Source organism: Hemibagrus wyckioides, linkage group LG28, assembly GCF_019097595.1.
Source record: "Hemibagrus wyckioides isolate EC202008001 linkage group LG28, SWU_Hwy_1.0, whole genome shotgun sequence".
NCBI classification, from domain to species: Eukaryota; Metazoa; Chordata; class Actinopteri; order Siluriformes; family Bagridae; genus Hemibagrus; species Hemibagrus wyckioides.
Window position 1 is genome coordinate 9,843,650 of NC_080737.1, and position 28,000 is coordinate 9,871,649.

The 28,000-nt window shown below is 36.9% G+C and overlaps 3 protein-coding genes across 5 annotated transcripts in view; all 3 read right to left on the bottom strand.

The window, feature by feature from the left end:
- Positions 1-1,811: 1,811 nt before the first annotated feature.
- Positions 1,812-12,421, bottom strand: ptcd2 (pentatricopeptide repeat domain 2). The gene is made up of 10 exons (XM_058383964.1): positions 12,292-12,421; positions 9,977-10,069; positions 8,774-8,903; positions 6,429-6,546; positions 6,107-6,185; positions 4,024-4,115; positions 3,699-3,812; positions 3,409-3,483; positions 3,210-3,323; positions 1,812-2,898 (listed from the first exon to the last, which is right to left on the bottom strand). The coding sequence occupies exons 1-10, from the start codon at positions 12,407-12,409 to the stop codon at positions 2,680-2,682; spliced, it is 1,152 nt and encodes a 383-aa protein (XP_058239947.1). The 5' UTR covers positions 12,410-12,421; the 3' UTR covers positions 1,812-2,679.
- A 3,145-nt stretch (positions 12,422-15,566) lies between these two features.
- On the bottom strand, positions 15,567-17,405 carry myl2a (myosin, light chain 2a, regulatory, cardiac, slow). Its single transcript, XM_058383585.1, has 7 exons — positions 17,297-17,405; positions 16,898-16,990; positions 16,522-16,597; positions 16,262-16,366; positions 16,092-16,170; positions 15,902-15,950; positions 15,567-15,809 (listed from the first exon to the last, which is right to left on the bottom strand). Exons 1-7 carry the CDS (start codon positions 17,297-17,299, stop codon positions 15,705-15,707), a joined length of 510 nt encoding a protein of 169 aa, XP_058239568.1. The 5' UTR covers positions 17,300-17,405; the 3' UTR covers positions 15,567-15,704.
- Positions 17,406-19,655: 2,250 nt separating this feature from the next.
- Positions 19,656-28,000, bottom strand: part of coro1cb (coronin, actin binding protein, 1Cb) — a 37,256-nt gene continuing 28,911 nt past the window's right edge. For 2 of the 3 annotated variants that reach the window (XM_058383685.1, XM_058383683.1), the window contains exon 12: positions 19,656-27,982. In XM_058383685.1, coding sequence (XP_058239668.1) covers positions 27,863-27,982 — 120 coding nt within the window. In that variant the 3' untranslated portion in view covers positions 19,656-27,862. The remainder of the gene's footprint in view (positions 27,983-28,000) is intronic. The other variant, XM_058383686.1, reaches the window with a different exon arrangement.

Consider the following 28,000-nt stretch of genomic DNA (forward strand, 5'->3'; position numbering starts at 1 on the left):
CAGTCAGAATTATGGTTATGGGGAGAAAATCAAAACACAAAGAGACACACAGACACAAATGTGTATTGGTTGGGCATTATCCTTATGATTGATCGGATTTGAGCACTCATGATTTGCTCAAAAATATTGGACAATATCTGGAATTCTGATGGATCTACTTGGTGGGACCAGCCTTTCTTTGACACCATGGTTGAATGCTCCACGGTGGCCTAGGAGTTTCTAGACTTCCACAGGGATGTTGTCAGGTCCAGTTGACTATTCATTCTTCATTTTCCTGATGGCCACTGTTACCTCTGCAGTGGTGATCAAGAGAATGGGTACAAGTATGGGGCTGGCTGACTCAATCGGGGGGGAGGGAATTCTTCATTACAGATCCATGAGAAGTAACTGCTCCAATGTTGCAGGATGGTCTTTGACATGACCTAGAGTGGTGGCACATGCTGGCCAGGTGGAAGATCTTGTTTGCTCCCTCAGTCTTTCCCAGGTTATGGCAGAGTCATAGTAAATAATCTTAGCTGATGCAACTGCTATCTTGGCTAATAACTTGAGGGTCCTGTACCGCTGGTAGTCAGCATTGGCATGGAATTGGATCCATGCAGTGAATGCCACTTCAATTCTCTTTGATGGTTTGCTGCACTTGTTCATTCCACCATCAAGTTTGCTTGTTGGAACCTTGATTTTGTCTTCCTGGGGACATCAATGGCTACGGCACAGATTTGTCCTCCACTTAATCTTCTTCTTTGTTGTTATTTGCACTCTTCGGCTTTGGCCCAGGTCGAGTTGCATGTCCACAACGAGAAAGTGGTGCTGGAGGCCAATGTTGTCTGATGGGATGACCTTTGCTTTGGTTAACTGTTTCAGGTACTGCCATCAAAGTAGCCAGTAATCAATTTGTCCTCCTACCACTGACGGCCATGGTGCTGTTTGTATTCATATCTAGTCAGTCCAACATGGGCCTTCAGATCTTTAATGATCAGCAGGTACTCACCCGGGCTGAGTTTGCACGGGTCCAGCTTCACCCGCAACCTTTCCTTCTCGTTGATAGGGCAGTTGGCTTGCAGGGCATAACAGACTGAGCCAGAAGACAGCTCGGCGGACCGCAGCATCTGTTGACCTTGATGGACATAAGCCAGTCAGTGATGCGGCTTATTTCTATGAAGTTATCCCAAAGCTTTCTATCAAGCTTAATGCCCATGCCATTCTTCATGATTAAGTGTTTGTGTAATACAACTTGCCAATGTCCTTTGGCATTGCCCCTTTCCACTTTGTTAGTTGGACGGACACAAAATATCAGTGCAGTGGCTTTTAAGGTTGTCACCCAGTCTGCATCCTCTTCTTATCATTGTACCAATGATGATGGTCCCAAAACATAGTTGCTACTGGGCTCACTTCTTTAGCCTGTTTCACCTGTTCATGGGTAGACCTTACGGACTTCTCACATCGTTCGAGGATGGCACAGCTATATCTCCATCTTGAGATGGTAATACTATTGATGTGACCATGGGATACTCCGACTCTACCTGGTGTAGGAGACCTTCACCTTTGGTTTGAATCCACCTGGCACTGTGAGAAGGTGGTGATAGCATTTTGCCAGCCAGTAGGCTTTCTTTTTGGGGCTTGCTAATAATAGATTAATAGTATATTGTCAGTGTAAACAATTTAGGGTACAATTAGGAAAGCATACATTGTTTGTAGAAATGTTTAATCTTGTAAATAAGTCACTACTAATAAGGTTAACTGCATAACTGCACTCAGACACCTGGCATTTACAATTAACTACTTTATTTACTAGTTTAATGGCCACAAATTTTGATTTAATAGAAAAAATAATTTAATTAATAAATTTAATTTAATAGAAAAAAGTTTAATATCTAAATGATTGAAAGCTGGGAACCCTTACACTCCTACAGAAATAACTTAATGAGAACTTCATGTTACATCACAGTTTTAGTCAACACTAAAAATGTGCCTCTTCAAAACTACAACTTAAGTACACTATAATAAATGCAGTCTATGAGTCTATATATACACACATATATATACAGCTCTGGAAAAAAAAATAAGAGACCACTGCCCAATCTCCAGATTTGAACTCTATTGAAAACCTCTAGAATGTCATCCAGAGGAAGATGGATGGTCACAAACCATGATCTGTTTGCTTTTTTGCAAAAAGAGTGGTATAAAGTTACCCAACAGCAATGTGAATAACTGGTGGAGAGCAGGGAGCCAAAACGCATGGAAATCGGGGTTATTCCACCAAATACTGATTTCTTAATGTTATTTAGCCAAAGCATTAACACAATTTGTTCACAAATTATTTGCATTTTGTTTTATTTGAGTTATTAAAGCTCTGCAAATACTGCATGATCTTGGGTTATTTTTATGTGTTGTCATTTCCTTTAAATATACACTCTAAATAACAATAGTTATATTTTGAATTTAGGAGAAATATTGTCAGTTTGAGAATTAAATTCATTTTCTACTCAAGTCTCACAATACACGAACACCAACAACTCAGTATTTTCTGGTCACTCTGGATAGCCAACTTAGGGAAATTTTTCCCCTCACACTTCTAAGGAAAACATTATGGTTTTAATACCAGGAACAGATGCATCAGTATTGTGCATTACTCATATTTTATTAAGTTCAGCAGTGGCCATGACCATCATGTGTGTGAGTTCACTCTGACAGCAGTGGTCTCAGAGTCCTTTGGCTGCTGGTCCTCCTGTTTCCCTCATGCAGAAAAGAAAAAAGCTTCCTTTTCCCAGTAGGAGTGCGGTACAGCAAGTGGTCCAGCCTTTCTGGGTTCACCTGACCTGCCTGCTGCAGCTGATTAACCAAATGCTCAACTTGCATTTTCCATGGCCCATCTTCACTTCTTTTTTTCAATACATCCACCTGAAATGAAGCGACAGCCAGAAGTGTTGTTCATTATACCAGTTATGAGCCATTAACTTACTGTAGAAACTCTAAGAATAATGGATAACATCAAAGAATAATAATATTAACATCAATAATTAGACTGGTATATCTAGCTTAAAATCCATTTCATTACAAATGGTAAACAGCAAAGGTGATGGTTGTACTAGAGAATTCCTTGGTGACATATTTGTTCCTGCTGATAAATTGCAGATATTCAGGGTGCAACTAGTTTGGTTTAATTTTCTTTCGTGAACATCAGCTGGTATCAAACAATTAAATAGTCTCACCACTTCTTGGCAGAAGTCTGGCTTCTTTACAAACACTAAACTATCGGATAACAGGGCTGTTGTGAGGACAGAGATTGCATCTTTTATTGATCCTGCCATGGCCAACAGAAGCACCTGGAAGCAGTCAACAAAAAAAAAATGTATGAATTTGCATTGGTCTCTCTCACTCCTCACACACAGCACACACAAACAGACTTACTCTCAGGTTTTGGCATAGTCTGCTGTCTGTGTTCATGATCTGAGAGTAGATACTCTTTGCTCGCTCAACGTCATCCTGAAAGATGAATATGTTATAAGGTTTTAGCCTCCGTGGACATTGAACCTCTCATACAGTCATTATTATGGTAATAATTCATTTTGTCTTACATTACTCTGAGTACACTTTTACCATTTTGTTATGTTATTCATAGGTGGCTTCATGTTAAGTAATATAAGAATTGCAAAAAGGGTGTGTGGTTAATACAGTTGATTAAACAGCAAATGACTTACCTGCTTGAGTGCAAAGGCAACTGCAATGCAATAAGCATGTCTAGGAATAAAGCTGACTTTTGTCTGACCTTCCTCTAGCAAGGCTAAGCAGATCTGGTATGACTTAGGGGTGTTCTAGAAATTACATCATAGAAGAAATTAGAGATTAATCCACACTCTGTTTATCATGCAAACCACAATATGAGCTACATTTTACATTTAACACTTCAATTCAGATCTATCATAAATGTAAACATATTATCAAAATATCCAAAACATTCACCAAACACCACAACCCTCATTTTAGTCACCAAAATCTGCAAAAGTATAAAAACAGTTTTCATACTAGCTTGTAGCAGGTAGCAAACGCTAGTGTGAAGGTGTCCTTGTTGAAAGCAACACCTTGAGCTTTCATTTCCCTTATCAGCTCCAACACACCTGCAGAGACACATTTACATTATTACTCTGTATATGGATATGATTTGAGCAGCATGATTATAGCATGGTTTGGCAATAGTGTCACACACCCACACCTCCTTCAGTACCTCATAGGACATGAACATGTCAGGGGTGTGACCAATAATTGGGCCATGTATTCTGGATAGAAAACAAAGGTTTATGTTGTGATGATCTGATAATGGTCTAATGTTGGTGTCCACTATTGTGAGAATTTGGCCTAGATTTGGCCCAGATTACCTGAGGGTATAGATTAATTTTTCTATGTCATATATAGAATATTAAACATAAAAAATATATGTTCATGGCCCAATTGCACATTCTTGTGGGCATTCAACAGATGGGAATTCTATTGACAGGTGAACGGGTTGCTTGTTGGCTATTTGCTTAAAATGTTGTTGTTAATTGCTATTGTTAACCTAGCTGCACAGGATTGTCTGGTAAATGCATGTATGGGCCATATTTAGAGGTGAGTAAGTAACATGCACACACACCGTGGAAATTTAATAACAAAATTGTGGACATCAGAATTCACCTTTAAGGGTTATTGAAATATTTACTCAAGAGTTGTAAACAACATGGGGGGGGGGGGTTGCCTATAACAGAATCATGTCTAGGGTTAGAGATCTGTAGACATTTCATTGCTATACTGACTTGTACAAGGAGCTGAAATTAGGTTCAGCACTACTGACTGAGAGTAAACTGAAGTACACTATATTGCAAAAAGTTTTGGGACACCCCTCCAAATTATTGAATTCAGGGGTTGCGCTTGGCTCCTTAGTTCCAGTGAAAGGAGGATGGGGATTTGGGAATGACCCCTTCCTGTTCCAGCATGACTGCACACCAGACAAACTGGACAGAGTGCCCATGCTGATCCCTTGTCTACTGCCAAAGGCACCTACAATGGGCACATGAGCTCAGAACATCAGATCATGGAGCAATAGAAGAAGGTGGCCATGTCTGATGACTTACATTTACTTGTCTTTGCCTTGTCTTTTATGTATGGTGTTGAAATGTTCTAATTTCCATTTGGAATCAATACATTTCTTATCAGCTATACTATGAAAGTATAATAGTGCCCAAATTCCTGAAAGCAAAATAGCATATTGAATCACATGAACTGAATAAAAACTTGTCACAAAAAAGTAGTTTGAATTTTCTGCTTTGCAATTTGATCTGAATGAAAAAATCCTTATAGCATTTACAAAAAAATACAAACTTTCAACCTTTTAATTCAGGTATTAAAATTCAGGTTGTAAAAATTCAGATATTAATATTCAGGTTGACAAAATGAGAGCCTTCAAATTCAGGTTGAAAAAAATTCAGATCTCAACATCCGGGCCATTACAGAAAGAGCAATGGATTGGCAATTTCTCGGGCCTGTGTCGCAGTGCACTTTAAAGTGTGCATCCTGCTCCCTGTGCATGAGTAGTAGTGTTCCATGTCTTCCATGAGACAGTGAATGATGACAGCAAACATAGCTTGCAATCACTGCAGCATCCCACATCCAGCATAAACAAATAATTCAAGCAAATATTAATATTAGAGCTTTCCCGCATTTCCCACTAATGTGCCTGTGAGTGGCTCTGTGCTATTGACCAAGATGAGAGTGGGCAGGTTAAGATGTAGTAAATACATCTGGAGTAAGCATTTCAAAGAATCTTACTACTTGAAGCATGGGATTATGCTCTCTCAGAAAGGACTGAGCAAATCAGCTTCTCCATTCATAACACAGTGGAAAAAGGTCTATGAGCTACCTTAAAATCAGTTTTGTAAACTTCAGCCAATGCAAATCAGTGACATTTTTGCAATATGGATTTCAACCTCATTATTTTAACTTAACTGTATTTTACCCATTCATTTTGCATGTGATTTGATATATATATATATATATATATATATATATATATATATATATATATATATATATATATATATATATATATATTAACCCATGAATAACTAATTCTTACCTTCAAATTGTCCTTTACTGAATAGCAGATCTATGGCCAGGTTAAATGATGTACAGTCTGGAAAGAATCCTTTTAACCTCTTAAACAAAAGGATAACAAAAAATTGAAGAAGAAATATGTCTAATAATTTAGTTTTTAACAAATGAACTTAACTTTTTATGCTCACAATTCTGGATTTTCACAACAGTATGCATTACACATGATATAATTTGACATGCCATCATGGAGATAAATTAAAGAACCAACAGAAAATATAAACACACAGATGCCACAAGATGTTTTGATTAAGCACAAAAAACACCTTAACTTTGTATATTAGTACCTTATCAGTTAGTGTAGTGAATGCTAAATCTGCCAGGCCCAGCTCATAACACAGCCTCATAAACAAGGGTCCAAACCTGAACTCCCCAAATATCATATTCCCATTTTCTTCATGGTACCTGCATAAAGAAATGGAAATAAAACCATCATTTATATGTTCTGATTTGAAATACTAATAGCAAAGAAGCAAACAGAGATTTACACAGTGAATTCTATGTCAGTATTTAAACAATAGTTTAATAATCACCAGAGAGTGCAAATCACATTACTGACCTGTAACATTTGAAAAGGAATATCAAAAAATTGCTAAGAATCATAAGCATGAAATCCTACAAGAAACGTAAAGTGGACATGCTGAGGGCAATGCACCACCAGAAATGTCCAATTAAAAATAATGAGAATAATAAATATAATTATAAACTGAATAGAATTGCACAGAAACGAAGCTCCCTCTGCAAACCACCTTGTAACTGAATCAGACTCTGAAACCAAGATTATAATGGCAGCCTCATCATGTAGGGGATATATCATGTAGACATTGCTTTTTACCTTTACTGAGGTTCATACAAGTATTGTGACTAGAAATTCAGTTTGCATTTTTCTGATCTTAACTGATATTTATATCTAGATGTGTAACACAACACCTTTGGTGACAGATCACCTGATTTTTTGGGTGAGCAAAAGTATAGGCACAGATAGTCTTGAAGTAGACATCATGCTTTTAAAGTTCCTAGTCAACAGTAGAAATCCATGTACAGATTAGCACAACAATGCAGTACAACAAATTTTAGCTTGACTGCTATTTTAGCCTAATCACAGTACTAAAACCTGTGTTTCTTAAATAGCCATTATATCGTAGGTGTGTATTGTGAAGAAATTATAATTTTTACTGTGAAAAGAATTTGATGCAAATTAGCTTAATTCAGATGAGTGTTTCCCAGGAACAATAAGTTCAATAAAACTGAAATGTGGTATGCTGCATCTGGGTCTTAATCTGCCAGCAGAATCTTGATGTTGACCTGATTAGATATAAAAAAAAAAACATGGCTACAATTGGATACCACGTTGAAGTGCTTGCAGTGTATTATTGGTTATGATTTACAGTTATATCTCTGGCTTTAAAAAAGTACAAAGTAAAAACCAAAAAGTAAAAATATATTTCCTAAGCAGGTCATAAGCAGAGCAACTGGCATTTGATGTGTACAAAATTGTCTGTTAGGAAGAGTAATGAAGATAGATATTTTGGTTCCTATTTATTCTACTGACACATGTTTGCTGTCCAATTTCGGTAATATTAAAACCATCTTGAAAATAGACTCATGCAGTCTCCCTCGCATTCCATCAAGGTATATGATATATACAGCTCTGGAAAAAAATAAGACAGCACTGCAAAATGACGAGTTTCTTATGTGTTTTTCTTAAAGTTGCATGTATTGGTGAGATGAACAGTTTTGTTTCATATTTTGTGAACTGCTGACAATATTTCTCCTAAATTCAGAATATAACTATTGTTATTTAGAGTGTATGTTTAAAGCAAACAACACTTCAAAATAACCCAAGATCATGCAGTATTTGCAGAGCTTTAATAACTCAAGTAAAACAAAATGTAAATAATTTGTAAACAAATTGTGTTAATGCTTTAGCTAAATAACATTAAGAAATCAGTATTTGGTGGAATAACCCCGATTTGCATGTGTTTTGGCTCCATGCTCTCCACCAGTTTTTCACATTGCTGTTGGGGAACTTTATACCACTCTTTTTGCAAAAACAACAAAAAACAAACAGCTCAGCTTTGCTTGATGGTTTGTGACCATCCATCTTCCTCTTGATGACATTCCAGAGGTTTTCAATAGGGTTCAAATCTAGAGATTTGGCAGTGGTTTTTTTCCAGAGCAGTATATATATATTTAATTTTGTTTTTTTTTTTTTAAATAAAATTGATCAGTGTTAGACTTGCCTAACATTTGACAAATATACATTGAAGATCAGTTCAATTATTATATTAATTATAGTTATTATTAGGGATGCCACCAACAGAATTCATCCAAAAGAGGAAAAAAAGGACAAATATATTTACCAACATATTAGACAACTAATTTGTAAAAGGATTATACTGAAATGTGCTGTTATTTTCTTTATTATTAATTTTAGCCTTTACTGCAGAATCAGTTTCAATCATAAAATTCACCACCCATCTTTTACTTGCCACAGTTCCTGACTGTGTGGTAAAATACTCATATTATTGACTATTAATAGAGAAGATTTTGCAATTGATGGTTTCTTATCATTAATGGGAAAACCTGAAATGTGCTCAATTCAAGGTAACCACAGCTAATTTAGACGTACCTGTAGATAGCTTTTCTAGCCATAACCATATCCTCAGGTGACTGGCAGAGAAGGAGAAGCAGCTTCAGTTCATCCTTCAGGATCAACTGATTAGTTTCCATTTTCTTATTTAATGCATTGAAGAAATGCTCTGTGAGTTTAGAGAGAGAATAAGAAAGATTACTTTATTATAATGAAGGAGAGAGGTGGATTTATACATAGGCTAGTAGGCTTTGCAATCCTCCAGGATTGACGAGTGAGGTTTATCACCAATTATATTACCAGACCTGATAATAGTCTAATATATTACCAGACCTGATAATATAATGCAATAATAACTGATATATGACTTAAAAAATACAAAAAGAGTAGTCTTTTTCTGGCCACAAAATACTTTTGAACTTTTTGATATTAACAGACATTTCTTTGGAAGCTGGGCCCCCTTCCCAAATTCCATATGCTCTCAGGTGATGTGGGCTCCCTCACAGAATTTTGAGTTGTGAAATAATATCTATCTATATCTAATATCTAGTTGGAAATATTTGACTTGGCTAACATTTGACAAGTATATATATTGAACATCAGTTTACTATAATTATTATTGGGGATGCCAACACATTTCATCCAAAAAAGGAAAAAATGACAAAGATGTTTACCTATAAAGTGTAAATAGGCCTAAAATGTTAATGGAGGTTATTATTTAAAAGTATAAAATATGCTAGGGTTATTTTTGACCCGCATTTTAATATTTTCTTCTGATAAAAACTGTGAGCAGCTTTAACAGTGAAAATGTCAGTCATGTGGACATTAGACAACTAAATTGTAAAAGGTTTATCTAGACTTGTTCTGTTTTTTAATTCCTTACTGGACATTTTTTAAGTGATTGTTTTAAGAATTCACTAAAAATCCAGCTTTTGCAATTGCCACTATTCATGACTGCACCGTAAAGTACTAGTAGTATTATTATTATGATTATTATTATTATTATTATTATTATTATTATTATTATTATTATTATTATGCCTCCTCTAATACTTCTAACCTTAAATACTGAAAATGATCATTTTCCTGCCTTTTTAGGCTGACAGTTCATCACAATTAACTTGCTTTAGCAATTTTAGCACAATATTTTAAAATGGAAAATAATGATCAAGGAAACATCGCACAGCATCGATTATCTGGGTAAACAACAGAATAAGACTTTGTTTAGGTAAAATCACCAACCTTTTGATCCAGACAACTGTCGAGCCACAGCAAGTTTCTTCTTCTGAAAATCATCCAGTCTCACCACATCCTCTGACAAGAGGTAACGCCTGGCTGAAACCAAAAATATTTGGCCAGTTTTAAAAAATGTGAACAACTTCTGATTTACCAAATAACCATAAACCACACTGGCTGTAATATTTAAAGAAAGCGACAAATCATTAAAAACATTGATATTTTTGTAAGCAAGGTGAGCTGTCTGAAGACAATTTTGATTAACTTCGCTGTCTTAAATCATGAAGTTACACAGAACACAGATGTTTGGGTCACAGCTCACAGTTATATATAGCCTTATAGAGACTGTTTCTAGTAAGCTTAATACTTGTCCAAGTCATAATCAATGCCATTTGCTATATCTCACTTTGCTAAAGTCAATTCTGCCAAATCAAATCAGCACATTAAACCCACGGTAAAAAGACTTTGTGGTTGACAATTTAAGATTGTGCTGTCTGTGATCCTCAACAAAGAAAATCAACAATATTGGTTATGAGTCTATCATTTCTAAAGTAAACCACTGAAATTGTAATATAGTGGCTTATCAGTTAAGTTGTTGAACCACTGACTGGAAGGTTATGTGTTCAAATCCCAGCACTGTCACTGCTGGGTCACATAGCATGACATTTAACCTTCAATATAAATGTGTGTGTATATATATATATATATATACATATATACACACACACCAAGAGAAGACGATCAGAGCTACTTGTTTAAACAATCAGTTTAATTGAAACAATTGATATTTTCTAAGCTGTTTCACAAATCTAGATGCAAATATCAAGAAATAAAATTTTGTAAAGTTATTATAGATAGTTTTATATATAGACTATATGTGGGTGATTTACTCTACTATATGCTTGTAGTACATGAAGCATACAAAGAATGTTATATTGTTTAATTGGGTGGGCCATTTAAAATGTGTCATGTGAGTAAACTATCCTCTCACTGGTTAGTGTGTGCCTTTTTATGTTTGTAGGGTTCCACTCATAGCATGAAAAGTCAGCAGCTCTACAAGTTTATTGTGGCTTTCTTTTTTAGCTATAGTCCTTATAATTCATAATTTTGAGTTTGTATTGAGGTTTCATTTGGACAACATTCTTTCAGAAAGTCATTTACGTCATTTAAAAGGAAGAGGCGTACTTTGTTTTTGAATTGCCACAGCGTGCTCACCCACAGAACTCTTTATCATCAAATATCTACCATTTTACATTCATGCATTTGGCAGATGAAATTATCCAAAGCATCTTCCATTTATCTGATTATTTTATTCCATACATCTGAACAGTTGAGAGTTAAGGGCCTTGCACAAGGGCCCAGTATTGGTAGACTGGCAGCACTGGGATTTGAACTCTCATCCTTCTAAACACTAGTTCTTAACCACTGCCCTAGACACATTAAACCACAATTCATTTTGCATGCCATTACCTAACCAAACATGCCCAGTAACACAGTTCCTATCATGCATTGCTATACAGGAAGAAACGTGTTATTCTTTTGGGTCTATTGGGACCGGGAGGACCAGTCTATTTTTCACAGCTTGTTTATGTTTGTCACTCCACCTGACACTACCGAGTAGTTATTTTTCAGCGTAGCACCGTCCTGGATTTGATCTTGTTTTGGCTCTCTGTGTTACGGATCATCCCTGTATGCTGATCGCCTGACCACTGCCTGTTTCCTGTTCAGATCTCCTGTCAACATGCCCTTTAAAACAAAACCCTGTTACTGCACCTGCACCTGCCTCAGCTCTTCATACACGCTATACACGTCAGTTCCTTAAATGATTATTATTTCTAACTGTGCCATCCAGTTTGTCCTGAACAAACCTTTCTGGCCATAAGTGTAAAAATAATAAAACCTCCTCTTCAGTTTCCATCACAATTATTTTTTTTAATTTAACAGTGTGGTTTCTGTGACTGTAGGAAGCAGGTGTTATACAGTGACTGGGAGTCTGTTGCTAAGCATCTAACCTTTCTAACAGTTATCATATCACACTGTACACGTGACAACGGAATGCAGTGTAAACACTTCGGACCAGGGGTTCATAATCCCGGGTAAATCCTCTAAACCTACACTATAATGTGCAAAATTGGAAAGAAACACAAACCAAAACAAACTTTCCCAGAACTTTTTTGGAAACCAGTCACTGTTAGCTGTTACAGTTCTCTTGCGTTAGCTCTGAAGCCTTCCTTTCCTAGTTTTTACAACACACTGTAGCGCTCAGGAGTGACCAAAAACAAATGAGTTCAGACTAAAGTTGGCAAATAGCAAGAACGCACCTTCAATTCTGCAAGTAAAACAGTTAAATTTCACTGCCGAACATAACACTTCTAATCTTGGAGAATGACTCTGACGAAGTACAAAAGAGACACAGCTACTCAGTCCTCGCAGCGCCATCTTGGATCTTGGCTATACCAAAACGATTCGTAGAGCAGGAGTCGATTCAATTCAAGCACATTCTTAGATGTTTCGAATCATGGTATGTTACACTTGTGTACATGTAAAAAATGTAGATTTTAAAAGGGTTTTGTAATTTAACAATTAAATTACGTTAATTATGCTGGGACAAATGTTTAAATGAAAAGTAGTAAAACAAAACTCCCCCGTTTTTCGCTGCAACATAAGATCTTCCAAATAAATACGCCTCGACCAAGGGCACACTAATACTGACAAGTGCATGAAACGTCACCGAACAGCTGGACAGCTGAGTGTCCACGATTTCAGCTGCTGTGGTTCCGAATTTCTCCATAGACTTCTTTAGACTTAATTCTTGTGTTCCCTTATTTGTAACTTGTGGTAAAACTCTAAAATACTATTTCTTTCTTACTCAATTTCATTTTAATCGAACCACCTATACACCTGATTATTTATTGCCGTTATTGTAGGTTTAAAATATACACTGACTTAGACTGCTTACTTCTTCTATAATCAAGGACGGAAATGGTGCCAGTACTACTTTAGCTGGGGAGCTATTTGTAATAAACAAGTCATGCACTTTTAATGTAGCATACTTTTGTGCAAAGGAACTACTGAGTATTTAGAGGTAAAATAATCAACCAGCACCACCATGCCATGGTTCAAGTCACAGTGATCACATATTCCCCGATTTTTGATGTGAACATTACCTGAATCTCTTGAACTGAATCTGCATGGTTTTATGCATTGTGCTGCTGCCATAAAGACATGGATGAGTGAGTTTGGTGTGGAGGAACTTCACAGAGTCCTGACCTCAACCCGATAGAACACCTTTGGGATGAATTAGAGCAGAGACTGTGAGCCAGGCCTTCTCATCCAACATCAGTGCCTGTCCTCACAAATGCGCTTCTAGAGAGGAATGGTCAAAAATTCCCATAAACACACTCCTAAACCTTGTGGAAAGTCTTCCCAGTTGAAGCTGTTATAGCTGCAAAGGGCAGGCCAACTCTATATTAAATTTATGTGCATGTAAAGGCAGACGTCCCAGTTTAGGCCTAGCTCACAGTCTCCACTCTAATTCATCCCAAAGGTGTTCTATCGGGTTGAGGTCAGGACTCTGTGCAGGCCAGTCAAGTTCCTCCACACCAGACTCGCTCATCCATGTCTTTATGGACCTTGCTTTGTGCTCCGGTGTGCAGTCATGTTGGAACAGGAAGGGATCATCCACAAACTGCTCCCACAAAGTTGGGAGTATGAAATTGTCCAAAATGTCTTGGTATGCTGAAGCATTAAGAGTTCCTTTCAGCTTTAAGAGTTGCTTTTCTTGAGCAACTTGTAAGTATGAGCATCAGCATAATTCCTGAAATCAATATAGATTTAACCTAAAGTCCTTTTTGGCAAAGCCATCAAACCTTCAGTTATTGTTTTATGTATTTTAAGGTTTTTTTTATTCTGTCTGTGTGGTGTACAACAAAGATTTCCAGGTCAAGCCAGTAGCGTGTTTACCCACCAAAGCACGTAATTGCGTGGGGCCCGCTGGTTTGGGGTGCCCCCTACTGGCCACAAGCGGTCAACTCATTTAATGATTGCTTTTGACATCATTTATTAACGTGCGGCCCAGACACATAGAAAGAATCAACCATGAAGCGCGCTTATCCAAGCGGCGCTCAAAAACGAAAGAAAACAAAAGAAAACAAATCAAATACTGAAAGTTTGCTAAAGCTTACAAAATTTGTTTGGCCTAAAAATCAATCTGAAGAGGAGGAAGACCCAGCTATGCTGCCCACCGAACAAGCCACGGCCGCACCTTTTGCCGGCAGCGGAGATGAGTGCCCTGTCCCTGACACCCAGCCCCTGCCCCACGATCTACTGGTAAGCGAAATCGTGCCTTCTGATGACCCAGCTATTTGGCCTGAGAAAATAACTGACCAACAAAGATGTAGCATTGTCAAAAGGGGTCCAGTTCAAATAAAGGTTTTCAATTTTCCTCAAAACTGTGACAAAATTCCTCGTCGTTTCACTGTGGACTGTTATTACAAAAAATGAAAAACTAGGAGAGAATACAGAGAAATTGGTTGTTTATTCAGTCAGTAGTGATTCTGTGTTCTGTTTCTGAAAGGGAAAACACTTCTTCACTTAACAGTAGTGGATTTCGCTCATGGATCAATATCCACAAACTTAAAAGAGCACGAAAAAGGCAGGGTGCATCGCGCAAATATACAAACCTGGCGCGAACTGGAAGACCGACGGAAATCAGGAAAAACTACTGAAAGCAAGAGTCAGGATTTGCATGCTCTTAAAACACAGATTGAAAGGCTGTTTTTATCAGAATAATTGCAATTGTCTGTCATTTAGTAGAACGAAACCAGGCACCAAGAGGGCATTCAGAAAAGCTTTTTGAGCCTCATAATGGCAACTTTCTTAGACAGGTAGAGCTCATGGCACAGCTTGACCCTATAATGGTGAAAGTAAACTATATCTGGTTTATATTTGTCTCACTTAATTCTATATACTCATTATTACTGTTGTGCAAATCAAAGGAAAATCTTAGGCAATGTTGGGGCATGGGGGCCCCAGGTCCTGATTTTGCTTGGGGCCCCCAAAATGGTAAACATGCCCCTGGGTCTATCTAGCTGCTCGTGGGAATGTATTTTTGCTATAGGAGAATACTGGAAAGTGGAGGATTATGAGGTTGGCATTTCAGTCTGATTTTTTTTATTCTCAGGCAGTATTTTCATGTGTGGATGCCTGGGACAAAGGAAATCACTGTAGTTGGTGTCTTAGATGCCTTGTAAGATGTACTGTATAAGAAATGAAAAATGATCAAACTGGGGAAAAAAATGGGGTATATATAAATATACCTAGACCTTATTATTAAATAATGATAGCTTTACAGCAAGTCCTTAAGTGTACACAGAAGTATTTTGTCATAATCTTAACAGTTATGGAAGTAGTCAAAGTCCAAGACTAGAAATAGCCAAGATCAAGTCAAGATTCAATCTTTTAAGGGTGGAAGTGAGAGACAAAATCGAGACTGAAAACAAGTGTCGTACTTAGGATGATGTGGGGCTCTAGGGTGGATAATATTGTACAACTTGTCTTTATAAAAGACAAAGCAGAAAGTGTAAAAGCTGTTTATTTTACAAGCAAATATTAACTATATGTAATTAAGTATACATAAACTGTCCCATTACTTAAACAGATGGCAATAGCTGGGTCTTTTGGATCTGCTGGGCATGAGGCTATAGCTGGGTGACAGGTTCCAGCAGTGAGACATTTACTCCTGGTCCTTTTCCTCACCATGGGTAATAATGTGAACTAGGTTTTTGTAGTCAAGGTTCCCTGATACATCTGGGGGAAAGGCGATAAACATCTGCTCCATCTGTTGAAGAAAATAATGATTGAGTATCATAGTGAAATAAATACCTGCTTTTTTCTGTAACATGTGTCTCACAGAGTGTCTATATCTCTTACCTCTTCTTTCGAGAACCTGTCAGCCTGCGTGGTCAGCATCTCAGTAACACTTAAAAAAGATGTTATTGCACATCAATTATATACTGGAGGATTAGATAAAGCAGATATAATCACGGGAAACATGTGGGAATATTTGAATTATATGCCCTAACAGTACAATTTACTGCAAAACTCTAAAAACATAACTCACTACTCTTTCCTCAGGACACCTTTTCCCTCAGGGTCGAAAACTTTGAAAGCATTGAGGATCGTCTCCTCTGGATCAGCCCCTACAAGTAGGCAGGCAAACCACAGCATATGATCACTGCAATATCACTTTAATTACATGAAGACTATAGGCTTCTCATAGTCTAATCTCACCCTTAAGCTTCTCTCCAAACATGGTGAGGAACACAGTGAAATTGATGGGCCCTGGAGCCTCTTTCAGCATGTCATCAATCTCTTCCTGCTTCACATTAAGGCGTCCTGTATTTCCACAGAGTGAGAGAATAAGAGCTATCTATCTAACATTGACTTCACAAATCAATGATTTAACAGGCTTAGATTGATCTTTGACCTGAATAACAGAAGATATTTTTGTCTTGTTGTGCTTTCTGCTCTCATTTGTGACTTAAGCCCACCTAGAGCTGCAAAAGTATCCCTCAGGTCATTTTTGTCAATGAAACCATCTCTGTTCTGGTCCATGATGGTAAAAGCCTGGCAATACAAGCACAAAAGTCCTTAAGACTAAATTAAGAACTATTTTTTTATTTAACAACATTATTAATAAGCATATAATTCTCTTGGAGCTCATGAATGATCTCTATTTTAATCAGTGCTGACAGGCTTTGAAGTTTTTAAGGCATGAAGCATGCTGCCAAATGGACATGCTACAAATACAATACAGCAGCAGACATAAAGACAACAGCAGAGTGATTGAAGGGAATAGCAGGTCACAGTGTGATGAACAGGTGGATGGATGGTTTAAGATGAATAGGTGAGATGAGAGATTTTGACCTCTTTGAATTCTTGGATCTGAGTTTGTTCAAACATGGAGAACACATTGGAATTGGCTCCCTCTGCTGCCCGCTTTTTTGCCTTTTTTGGTGCCTGCAGATGAAATATTAAAAGATTTTATTATATATGAGGAAACTGGCATCTTTGTGAGTCAGAATAATTCCAGTATATCCCTAATTGTTGTTCTCTAATTCTTGCATTCTTTTTTTGAGTTGCATTTCCTCCTTTACTTAATAAATCTGCTTTATATTTCATATAGGTATGCCCATCAACCATTCATACACTTGGTCTCCTAATAATTCATTCTTTTCCCGATATTACTACTGCACAGGCTTCATTCTAAGCGATGGAGCAAATGCACCCCAAATATCATAATATCTGTGACAGAGGGCCACTCACCATAACTGGTCCCGTACACAGGATTGGAGATGATGCAGCTGGACTAAGGGGTACCGAATGATGATCTTATGTAGTCTTGCCATGCCCTCATTTACTGATTGATATAAATAACACATATCCTGTTTAGGAAGTGGTAAAAAAATGTCCTACATGCCCTCCCCTGTATAAGCCCAGGATTTTGGTGCTGGCAAAACATTGGTTTAGAGTTACATAAGCCCAAGCAATGAAGGTTAACAGGAAGGCAGACAAAGCCCATGATCTCTCATTCGCCATGAGGGAGATTTAGGTTAGAGGCTTTCATGTCTAGCCAGCTAGACTGAAATTAACAGCTGATAAATATTTCAACAGAATCAATGTATGGAGTCCTAAAACATGAAATTGGAAAAGAACATTTTCAGTATGTAGCTGATCAGCCAAAACTAATTTATGGACAAAACCCAGAGAAACCCAAGGGGAATTTCTAGGGAATTTTTAAAAGAATTCTAATTCTAGTCATCCAGCAGTAAGCTGTTCTGGGAATAACTATTAATTCTAGAGGGAATGTTACTTTTGTTGGTCACAAGAATAATGTCCTAAGTATAGCAAACACACTATTTATGAGTATAGTAACAAGAACGTATATGCTTAAAATATTAACTTGTATGGACAGAGCAAAAGACACTTTATTGAACTATTGTACTCTACAGCCACTAAACTAGTACATAAACACAGTTAGTAATAAAATAAAAAAAAGTTAGTAAAAAAAAAAAGAAAAAAAAGAATGCACCAGTTGAGCAAGGTCATGACTTTTATTTATTTATTTATTTATTTATTTATTTATTTATTTATTTATTTATAAACAAGAATATACAAAAATTCAAAATTTAAATTTACTATACACTAGTATAATGGAAATGCAAAATTAAACTGATAGATAGTAAATATGGTATGTTAGTCATAATAGCACAAACACTAAATGAATAAAAACATTTTTATGACTACAGGAATAAGGGAACACAGAACACAGACCCAAGTGTAGAGGGTTAAGCAAGTTGTATTTAAGGCAATGGATGGGGAGTGTGGGGAGGGAGAGTGATACGGTGCGTCTTTTGAAGCGGGGATTCTAACTCAGGTCGACAGTTGGTGAGGTTGGGGACCTAACTGGGTTTAGTGGCATAGGAGTTGAGTGCTCAGGGATCCACAGGAATGGTGAAGCCAGTCTGGCATAGTAGGAAGAGAGCAGGACATTTTGTTGGCCTGTGGCACAGGCAGAAACACATAAAATAGTGCTAAAAAACACCAGGATAATACTGGACAAAAAGCAGTAAACAAACATGGGTAGGCATGACAAGTTACTGCACTGGAAGCCAGAACATTCTGGTAACCAGCATTTATACACTGTTGATTGGCAAGCTGAGGGAGACTAGATGTGTTTAATGATTCCATCTAGGAGAGGTGCGAAGTGGAGCACTATGCCTAGACCCACACACACATACACTCACAAAAACAAACAGGAGAGAACACAGCAACAAGCAGGGGAGAAGAAATCGGAAATAATGTGAGAGCAGGAAGCCAGTCCGGGCCATGACAATACTAAACACAAATAAGTAAATAATACTGTTTATAATACTGTGTATTGCTGTGCTTTACACATTCAAAGACCCATCACTGTCTGGTTTGCTCTGAGGTCCCACTGTGTACAAGGCAATACTCTCCAGGAACATGAACAAGGTGAAGGCAAAGAACATCAACAAAGCCAAGCAGAGTACCATTTTATCTGCAAAGTCTGTGCTGGATATCACGTATCTCCTTGTATTTATTTCTGCATTGTCTTTGGGTTCTCTTGGCACACTCTGCCCTGGGCTGGCTCTTTGCTACCATTTGTTTATGACCTCATCTTATGACCGTAAAAAAATTGTTTTGTCCTAGAAATTCTTTCTATTCTGTTTTGTTAATCATATACCGAACACACACTCTGGAAGTTTATTCGTTAGTAATTTAGATAATCCTATAATAAACTCGCCAAATCACCAATGAACACATCAAACACCACGTCTGTTTTTGCTGAAGTCTTGTGTTTACTTGTCTTGTGATAACACTGAATATTACACCTTTCTTCTGTATAAATACTCCCTGTTCATGGTAGTCGAGCTTACACTCAGTGCTTTTCCAGCACTTCTTATTGAATGTATTGGCCATGCTGTAAATGGAAAAGAGATTGGTGACTGAGATGACTGACTTTAACCAGAAAGTCATTGTGAAATTGGCAAGCCAGAAAGAAAGGAGAAAGAAAGAAACCTTCATTACTGATAATAAACCCACATTGAACTCAAATTCAGTGATTCATAGTACATTTATTGCACAAGTTAACAGTTGACTTTAACAATAACATTTTCAATATTTTATCTTAGCAGTAATGATACATAATCACCTGATAAATGCAGTTTGATTTTAAGTTTGTTTGCTAAATTTTTTTTTAGCACCAGCCGCCGCTGGTAGAAACGCTGTAAAGTGTGTAAATAATGCTTTTACAAATATATATTTTTAATTGTTTATTTTTATCATTTTAAAAATGCAAAATCAGTGAACACAAGAAAAAATCTAAATCAAATACATTTTTGGTGAGATTACCCTTCAAACCAGCATCAGTTCTTACACTTGAACAAAATCAGGTATTTTGTAGGATCAGAGTCAGGTGTATGATTAACCAGGTGCTAATGATCATCAATATCATATGTAGGTTGAAACACAGTCATTAACTAAAACAGAAACAGCTGTGTAGGAGCTTAGAACTGGGTGAGGAGCAGACAATATCTGCTACTAAGGTGAGATTGTGGAAGACAGTTTCATGTCACAGGTCATACACCATGGCAAGACTGAGCACAGCAACAAGACACAAGGTAGTTATACTGCATCAACAAGGTCCCTCCCAGGCAAAGATTTTAAAGTAAACTGGGGTTTCAAGAAGCAAAGAAACAGGCATTTTTTATGATGAAAAGACACAGGCATTGTTTAGGATCGCAGACGCAGAGGTCGGCCAAGGAAACTTAATGCAGCAGAAGAAAGACACATCATACTGATGTCCAGCAAAGCCATCAGCAAAGTGGGACTCAGGTACACCCATCTACTGTCTGGAGAAGTCTGGCCAGATGTGGTCTTCATGGAAGAATTGTGGCCAAAATCCATACCTTGTGGAAACAAGGCTAAGCAACTCAACTATGCACGAAACATAGGTTACTGGGTGTAGAAAAATGGCAGCAGCTGCCTTGGACTGATGAGATCTGAAATATCTGGCTGTAGCAGGAGGCAGGTTGTTTTCAGAAGGGCTGGAGTGTGTTACAATAATGAGAATCTGCAGGCAACAGTGAAGCATTGTAGAGGTCTCTAGCAAGCTACATGCTACATCCGCAGAAAATCTGTGGTTAGTTTTCCAAGATGTTTGAAAAAACCTACCTGCCGAGTTCCTTCAAAAACTGTGTGCAAGTCAGCCTAGAAGAATTGATGCTGTTTTGCAGACAAAGGGTGGTCACACCAAATATTGATTTGATCTGGATCTCTTTTCTCTACAGTACTGTCCAGTTGACCAGAACGTCCTGCTACAGTTAGCAGGACGATAACTGACAGTAAATCATCAGTGGCCTAATAGTGTAATGTAGAGCTGTGTGGGTAATTGATGTGGGGAAGAAGCTGACCTTGATCCTATTAGATCTGGTATGAATATTCCTGTAACCTCAGTTTTGAAAGATTTAAACAAAATGGTAATCATTTAAAAGTGTCCTCCACATGTAGTTTAGCAGCTTGCAGATTTCACATAATGTATGTGTTTGGTATTTTCTTTTATTAACAGTAAAAAAAAGCTTTGACAATGTGGAGTCAAAAAGTGCCCCAATATATCTAAACTCAATTAACATTATTTTTTTGTATTTTATTTACTTTAAGTGAAAGTCACTGAACTCCATAGTGCACTGTCAGCTGGTTGTTAATGACATCAGGTAGCTGGTATAGTGAAGACAACTCAGAATCATTAAATTGGCACCGGCTAGATGATCTGCAAACAGGTTGTAGATCAAAACAGCACAAACAGCTTGGATAATCAGAAAAGAGCATACACTTCACAAAAAGCAATGACACTCAAGGGTTTAAATATCCAAACTAATCAAGGAGTAAAGTCAGAACAGGTGTGGGCAATAAGGCCATGTGAGGGAAACAACCAGTTACAGGACAAGGGCAGATACAAAGCTAGAATCAAAAGAAACACACATAGAGGCATAAACAAATACAGAACAATCTGAAAGTATGCACTCTAGCAATGCAGACTGCTACGTGCACTAAGAGGGAGATTCCTGAAATTCACACATGCATTCTGTCTTTATTATACTGTGGCCACGTAATTTCAGTATTTAAAATGGTCAATCTAAACTTCTTCAGATTGATATGTGAGAAGGATAATGAGAAGTTTTATGAATTTTTTTTATGTTTTTATTTTTTTAACATTGAGTTTCCAGGTCTAAGTGCTTCATGTGGCTTGGTTTAATAATGGTTAAATGTGGAGAAGTTTGCTTCACAACTTGGTTTATATTATCACATGCTTACCGACTTATGGAGTTGAAATACAGGTTATATCAAATGCTTTTTCGTATACAGATGCTTATGCATGTAGCATTGGAATTTATTCAGTCCTTTGCCATGTTTATGATTCATGCATTTGCACATTTCTATCATTCATTGCACTCAAAATTGTATGTATCGTGGTTTCAAAAGAGAGAGTAGAGGGGTTGCAGGTCGAGGAAGGCAAGAACTGCAGGTGATGTATACTTGAAGTTTATGTAGGTTCATATTAGTATTTTCAGAAAACACTTTTTTGGTCATTTAAAAAGGCATTTAAGGATGCACGAAATGGAATCATTTCCATGTCCATGTACTTGCCCTATTAATGCTCACAAAAGCAGGACACAAGGACTCCATTCTGGTGCAGACACACTGGATATTGTATTATGACTTTGTGTCACCAAACAGGTAAAAACAATCATACTGCAATTTAGTCTCTTTTTTTGCAGGCCATTCTTTGCATTCCAGGTGAGGCTGCAGAGGAGGCAATGGAACATTTCAGTGAGATTCTTTTGTCCAGACCTCCTCTCAAACAGAATATACTGTCATAGGAAAAAGAAAGTACTCCTTCTATATTTTTTTTTTTCAAGACATAAATAACAATCATTTCTTGTCACCATCTTCTTTAAATACTTTACATAATCTCAGGTGGGGAAAAATAATGTAGTTTTTCCAGAAACTAAACTAACATTCAGAACTAGGTTGGAATAAAAACAAATACACCCTTTCTACTTCCAAAATCATTGAGAGTAATTAGCAGCTAGGTTTTACTAATGAGCTGCACAAGATTAGGTTATTATCAAAAAGTTTGACTACATTTACAAAACAGATCTTGGTGTCATCAGGCAGAACCTTCGAGAAGCAACAGTTGCTGCTCATAAGTCCATCTTCAAACGATTTGAAATTCATTCTACAGTGAGGTGGACTGCATACAAATGGAGAGAATCCAAGACCATTTTCAATCATCCCAAAAGTGGGTGTCAAATGTAAATTCAGTCCATACTTTTTAATGCTCAGAGAAAAAAAAGCTACATTATGTAACCTATAGGCCTTTGTAAGCACTTTAAATGTGAAAATTGAACAATTCTGGCTTTAATAAAAAGTTGCTAGGAAAATGCCCTTTCTCTCCAAAAAAAATATGGTAGCATAATTTTTGCAACATAAGATTTACAACACTGCATTTGACCAAACAATCCTTTGGACTCAAGAGACAAAGGTGGAGGAATTTGGTCATGATTCACAGCACCATGTTTGGCAAACACAGCTTATTACCACAAACACCTCAGACCATGTGTGGTGATGAAGAGGTGTTGATTTGGCTTTGTGATGCAGCCACTGGACATGGGGAATTTACAGTCACTATGAACTCCACTTTATACCAAAATATTTTTGAAATATATGTGAGTAACTATCTATTCAACAGCTTAAGTTAGACAGAAACTGGGTTATGCAACAGCCAATGATCCCAAGCAAACCAGCAATTCAACATCTGAATGGCTAAAAAAGTTAAATATCCACGCATTGGAATGACCAAGCCAAAGTCCTGACCTTGACCCCATTGAGCATTTAGAAGATGTTATTATTGATAAAGGTGGTTCTGCATTACTGAAGTATAGGACATACTTTATTGCATACTTTTTTTTAGGACTTACTTTTACTGCATTTGGGTTACAAAGATGGTGAAGAACACACAACTGTTATTTGGGCCCTGATGTAGAGTGTACTTCCTTTTCCCCATGATTTTACATACCACAAATGGCTTTGCTGAGCTCTATATTGGGCTGCAACAAAGAATTTTGCCTAATCTGTCTATTTTTGATAATCAACTAAGTTAACAATTCACTGTAGTAATTACAATTACTAATTTAAAACATTCAAGTTAATGAATGACTAAACTTTAAATAACCATTTTATCTTCTTGTTATCATTCAACGATCTGTGCAACATGTTTCTACAATGCTAACTGTGCATCAGTACCCACAGGATGTGGATCTCACACTTCTCACTTATTGCTTCATTGCATTGCTTCTCTTCAATGATAATCAGCAAAGATTGCTTTTCAAAATTGATGTCAGAAGTAAATAGACTATCATTAAAAGCAATTCATTCAGCTGCATTTCACTGTTTCAGTTTATGTGAAATCCAATACATAAACTTTATTGCTTTTCAATAGTGACATACAGAAAATGTTTCACCCTGAAAAGCATAACCTTCATTGCATTGCTCTTACACTAATCTCTGAGTGAAAAACGAGCAGCAAGGTTTTTTGTTTTGTTTTGTTTTTTATAAATTAACTTTGTCTTGGTTCACAATTGCATTAATTATCCAGTTTTCAGAATTATTACTAAACATGAAAAAAGGTATGAATTTGAATTAAAAATAAAGTATATTCTGCAACAATTTGTTTCTATGCATGCTGTGTGGCAGAGCTATAATTTCACTGACACTGGCCTTTCCCCTGACTGCTACACCACCCCTTGATGCAACAGGATCAGTAATTTGCAAACATGTGGTTGGCTGGCTTCATATGTCTATCTCATGTTCACGTAAAAGCCTTAATCCTCCGTGATTGAAGTCTAACTGGTGGGTGGAAATTGTCTAAGACTTAATTATAGGAAGACAAAAAAACAAACAGGTAAATAATGAAATAATGCTAGCTCAAAGTACATTGAGTCTGTAGTCTCCCGTTGATATGTTTTCCAATTTGCAACTTACAGTTACAATTTACAAGGCAATGCACAGTCATCAACGCTGAATACATCACACAGCTGAATACAGAACATAATATGAACAAGATTTATTGTGGGTGTAGACTCTTGTTTTTAGTGAAACCTGGAATGCATGCACATGATGGTTTAGGATACACAAGTGTTCAGGTTCACGTCAGTTAAGCTCCAGCCAGAAACTATTGAAAGGGCCAGGCTAAAATCAATTTTACACAAAGAGGCACCACTACATATCATTAACAAGTGTGAGAGCCAGTTGGTAGCCACTGCCTTATGAAAATCAAGTTTTCAAAAAAATCAGCTTGGAGAAGAGAGAGTTTTTTGCTATTATGAGTTTAGGATGATTTGAAAATAATGCGTAAGGTAGAGCACCTGAACATTGTAGTCTTTTTGAATATATTGTGAGGTACATAAATATCTAGACAAAGTTATTCTTTTTTTATAGCTGTCTACCCCAGTATATTGAACAGTGTAGGAATTACACCATTTTTTTTTGTGTTCCTTCCTATTTTAAGAGATGAAAAGTAATGGATGCCAATCTGTCCCATGGCCAAGTGTGTTATTCCCATATAAGCAGATAAAGCTTATTATAAGCATTTAAAAAGTTGTCCAAAGCCCAGATAAAAAAATGGTTATGTTATTGTATGAAATCAAAATATGCAGACCGGATGATCTGCTGTGGCAACCCCAAACAGGGAGCAGCCAAAAGAACAACAAAAGCATTTAAAAAGTTACATCACTGGTCCTGAAGCATTTCCAGTGGCGACATTTTTAAATCACAGATCTGTCAAAACAATATAACAAGCGCATCATTTTTAAGTTCTGTTTTTAAGAACTGAAAGGATAAGGTATTTGCAAAAACCCCACAAAATAAACAATGAATTATACCCTCTAAATAAGCATCAAAGCCTAAACCGTTTACCTTAAGTAACATATCCAGATGTGTATCATTATCTTGAAACTGAGTACATCTATACAAGAGAAGCTATATAAACTTGTCGCAGTCTGGATGCTTATAACTATGTTCTAAGCAGAAAAGTTGGGAACATCTGCTTGTACAATGTGGACGACATTTGTGTTGTCTGTGCTGAAGTTGGACTGAAGTCAAACAGTGTCAGAAACTTAATACTACATAATAATAATACATAATTCGTCACTTAGCTGAATGGGGAGATTCTTAGTGTACATTGCCCTTGCATAGCTGGTCAGTCTGTAAAACTATGCAAAAAATAAATTACATTGCTAACTGTATGCTAGTAATATAATCATGTGCCATTATTATCTATTGCAAACAATTATTTTACGTTCTGAATTGTCTCTAAAGGTTAGGAGAGGTTTGTTGGGATGTAATCCTTGTTGCTGTGGAACAGCATGTGTGAGAGGGTTGAAATGCGCATCTGAGACATCTGGGACTGTGGGTCGTAAATAAACAAGAAGGTGCATTTGTGTCTTTTATTTTTTAAATTCTAATGCATAAATTGTTGCTGCTTTTAAATACAATATTTAATTGTTAATAAAAGTTAAAGTAGATTTGTACATGTATAATGCCAATTTGTTTTAAATGGAGCCGAAACCAATGGCAGATATTGACTTTTCAGATGGTCAGACAAAGAGCAGTTCAGAGTAGGGAGCCTGTCACCTCTACTTCTATTCGCACCAGTCTCACCAAGCAAGTTTTTAGGTCTTGGAAGGTAAGGAAGATATTTGCTGATAACAGTTAGTTTGTTACAGGTCTAAATAACATGCTCCTAATAGCCACTAAATTCCTAATTTGAATGTTGACATTTTTAATTGCATGATTAAATAAACAATTGTAATATCAATGCATATAAACAGCCTCCTGCCCATGATTTGAAAGTGTGCAACTAACCAGAAGCATTCAAGGACCATAGACGTCACCTCCATAAACCCACAAATAGCCATTAAAATGGTCTATGTACTGAGAAGTAAAAGTAACAGATTTAAATTGCAAAAGCCATGCATGAAATTAACTTTAGACTTTTTATCTGCTTACTTGTAAGTGAACATTCGAGGGAAAAACACACCTGGCCATGGTACAGCTGAGCATCCGACTATATAATTACTTTTGAGCCCTTAAGTTATTGCCCTAAAATAGCAATAACTTTGTTAATGTCCAAATATTTATAGGCTTGATTGTACTTACATTTCTAATCAATAAAGTGGCTGGACAGCTCTATTAATAAGCAGGTGAGTTGTAATTGAACAAAAGTTAAATTTGACAAATCTGTAGCAGTAGTATTTAAATAGTTTTTCTTCAGGAGGCCAATGATTACAGCTTTAATTTGATATCTCTTTATGTTTAAGTTATAAGTCAAATTAACTTCTGGGAGTCCAATCAGTTAAAAACAACCACAGATCAGAGTTAGAAGATCAGTGAAAATTTTAGATTCTCACTTATACATGTTTGCTTTATTGCTTTTGGAAAACTTGCTAAATATCAAAATCATCTAAATCATCTAACTGTAATGCATTTATTATAATTAGCACACCCTGCTATTGACAGCTTGGAATAATAATATACTACAGTGAGCAGCAAGGAATTAATGCAGGAATCGTGGCATATGATTAGTGCTTCTCAATTAGGCACTACACTGTTCAATGGCGCTTTTACCTGCAGTGTTTTTGTTTGTGCTAGATTTTTTTTTACCCTCAGTTAATACTCGATTAAATTCTGATTCATTTCTGTGTCCATCGTATAATGTTTAACCTCTGTAGCTGAGAAGATCAGGGTGAGGTTAAACCTTCCTACTGTCCAGTCTTCAAAAGATTAATAGACAGTGAAGTCCTGCCAGTAAAAGGATTCAATTAAAAGCAAAACAATATGCAGGTGGGATGCACCTCACATATGGCAGCACAAAGAAAAAAAAACAGAATAGTAATACTGATACACTCTGGACTTTCAGAATTCAAAAGATCACAACTTTACAAAAGCGAAAAAGGAAGAAAATCATGAAATCTAAAAATCTGAAATATTTATCAGATAAACCCACTGCACCATGAAAAAACACAACACAAAGCAAAAATGAATCTGTTTTTTCCTTAATGAATGCTCAGGGGAGGCAAGATGAAAATGCTCCTATTGGAATGTTGCTTCAAGTCGTAGTCACAAGAAAAAAACACCAAGTGGAATGATCAAGTTGAATTGTGATTTTTTTGGCAGTGACTGGCCCTCTGAAATCTCTTCTGTATCTCTTCATATTCTGACATGGTGACTCAGACCTGTAGCTGCGCCTCAGAATGCCACTTTGGCCAACTGCTCTTCGAGTTTGGTGATTCGTCTGTCCTGAAGTGTCACCAGGTCTCTGAGAGATTTCACTTCTCGAAGCAGCTCCTCCAACTTCACTTCATTTTTCTGTAAACAAAAAGAGGA

Excerpts from the sequence above, each read along its gene's own strand:
- ptcd2 (XM_058383964.1), bottom strand. The coding sequence starts at position 12,409 with ATGGCGCTGCGAGGACTGAGTAGCTGTGTCTCTTTTGTACTTCGTCAG. Across the intron at positions 10,070-12,291 it reads TTTTACTTGCAGAATTGAAG|CCAGGCGTTACCTCTTGTCA; the intron begins GTGCGTTCTTGC and ends TTTTGGTTTCAG. Across the intron at positions 3,324-3,408 it reads GACTATGCCAAAACCTGAGA|GTGCTTCTGTTGGCCATGGC; the intron begins GTAAGTCTGTTT and ends GACTGCTTCCAG.
- myl2a (XM_058383585.1), bottom strand. Across the intron at positions 16,598-16,897 it reads AGATCCAAGAATTCAAAGAG|GCTTTTACCATCATGGACCA; the intron begins GTCAAAATCTCT and ends TTGTATTGCCAG. Across the intron at positions 15,810-15,901 it reads ACAGGTTCTCGAAAGAAGAG|ATGGAGCAGATGTTTATCGC; the intron begins GTAAGAGATATA and ends TTTCTTCAACAG.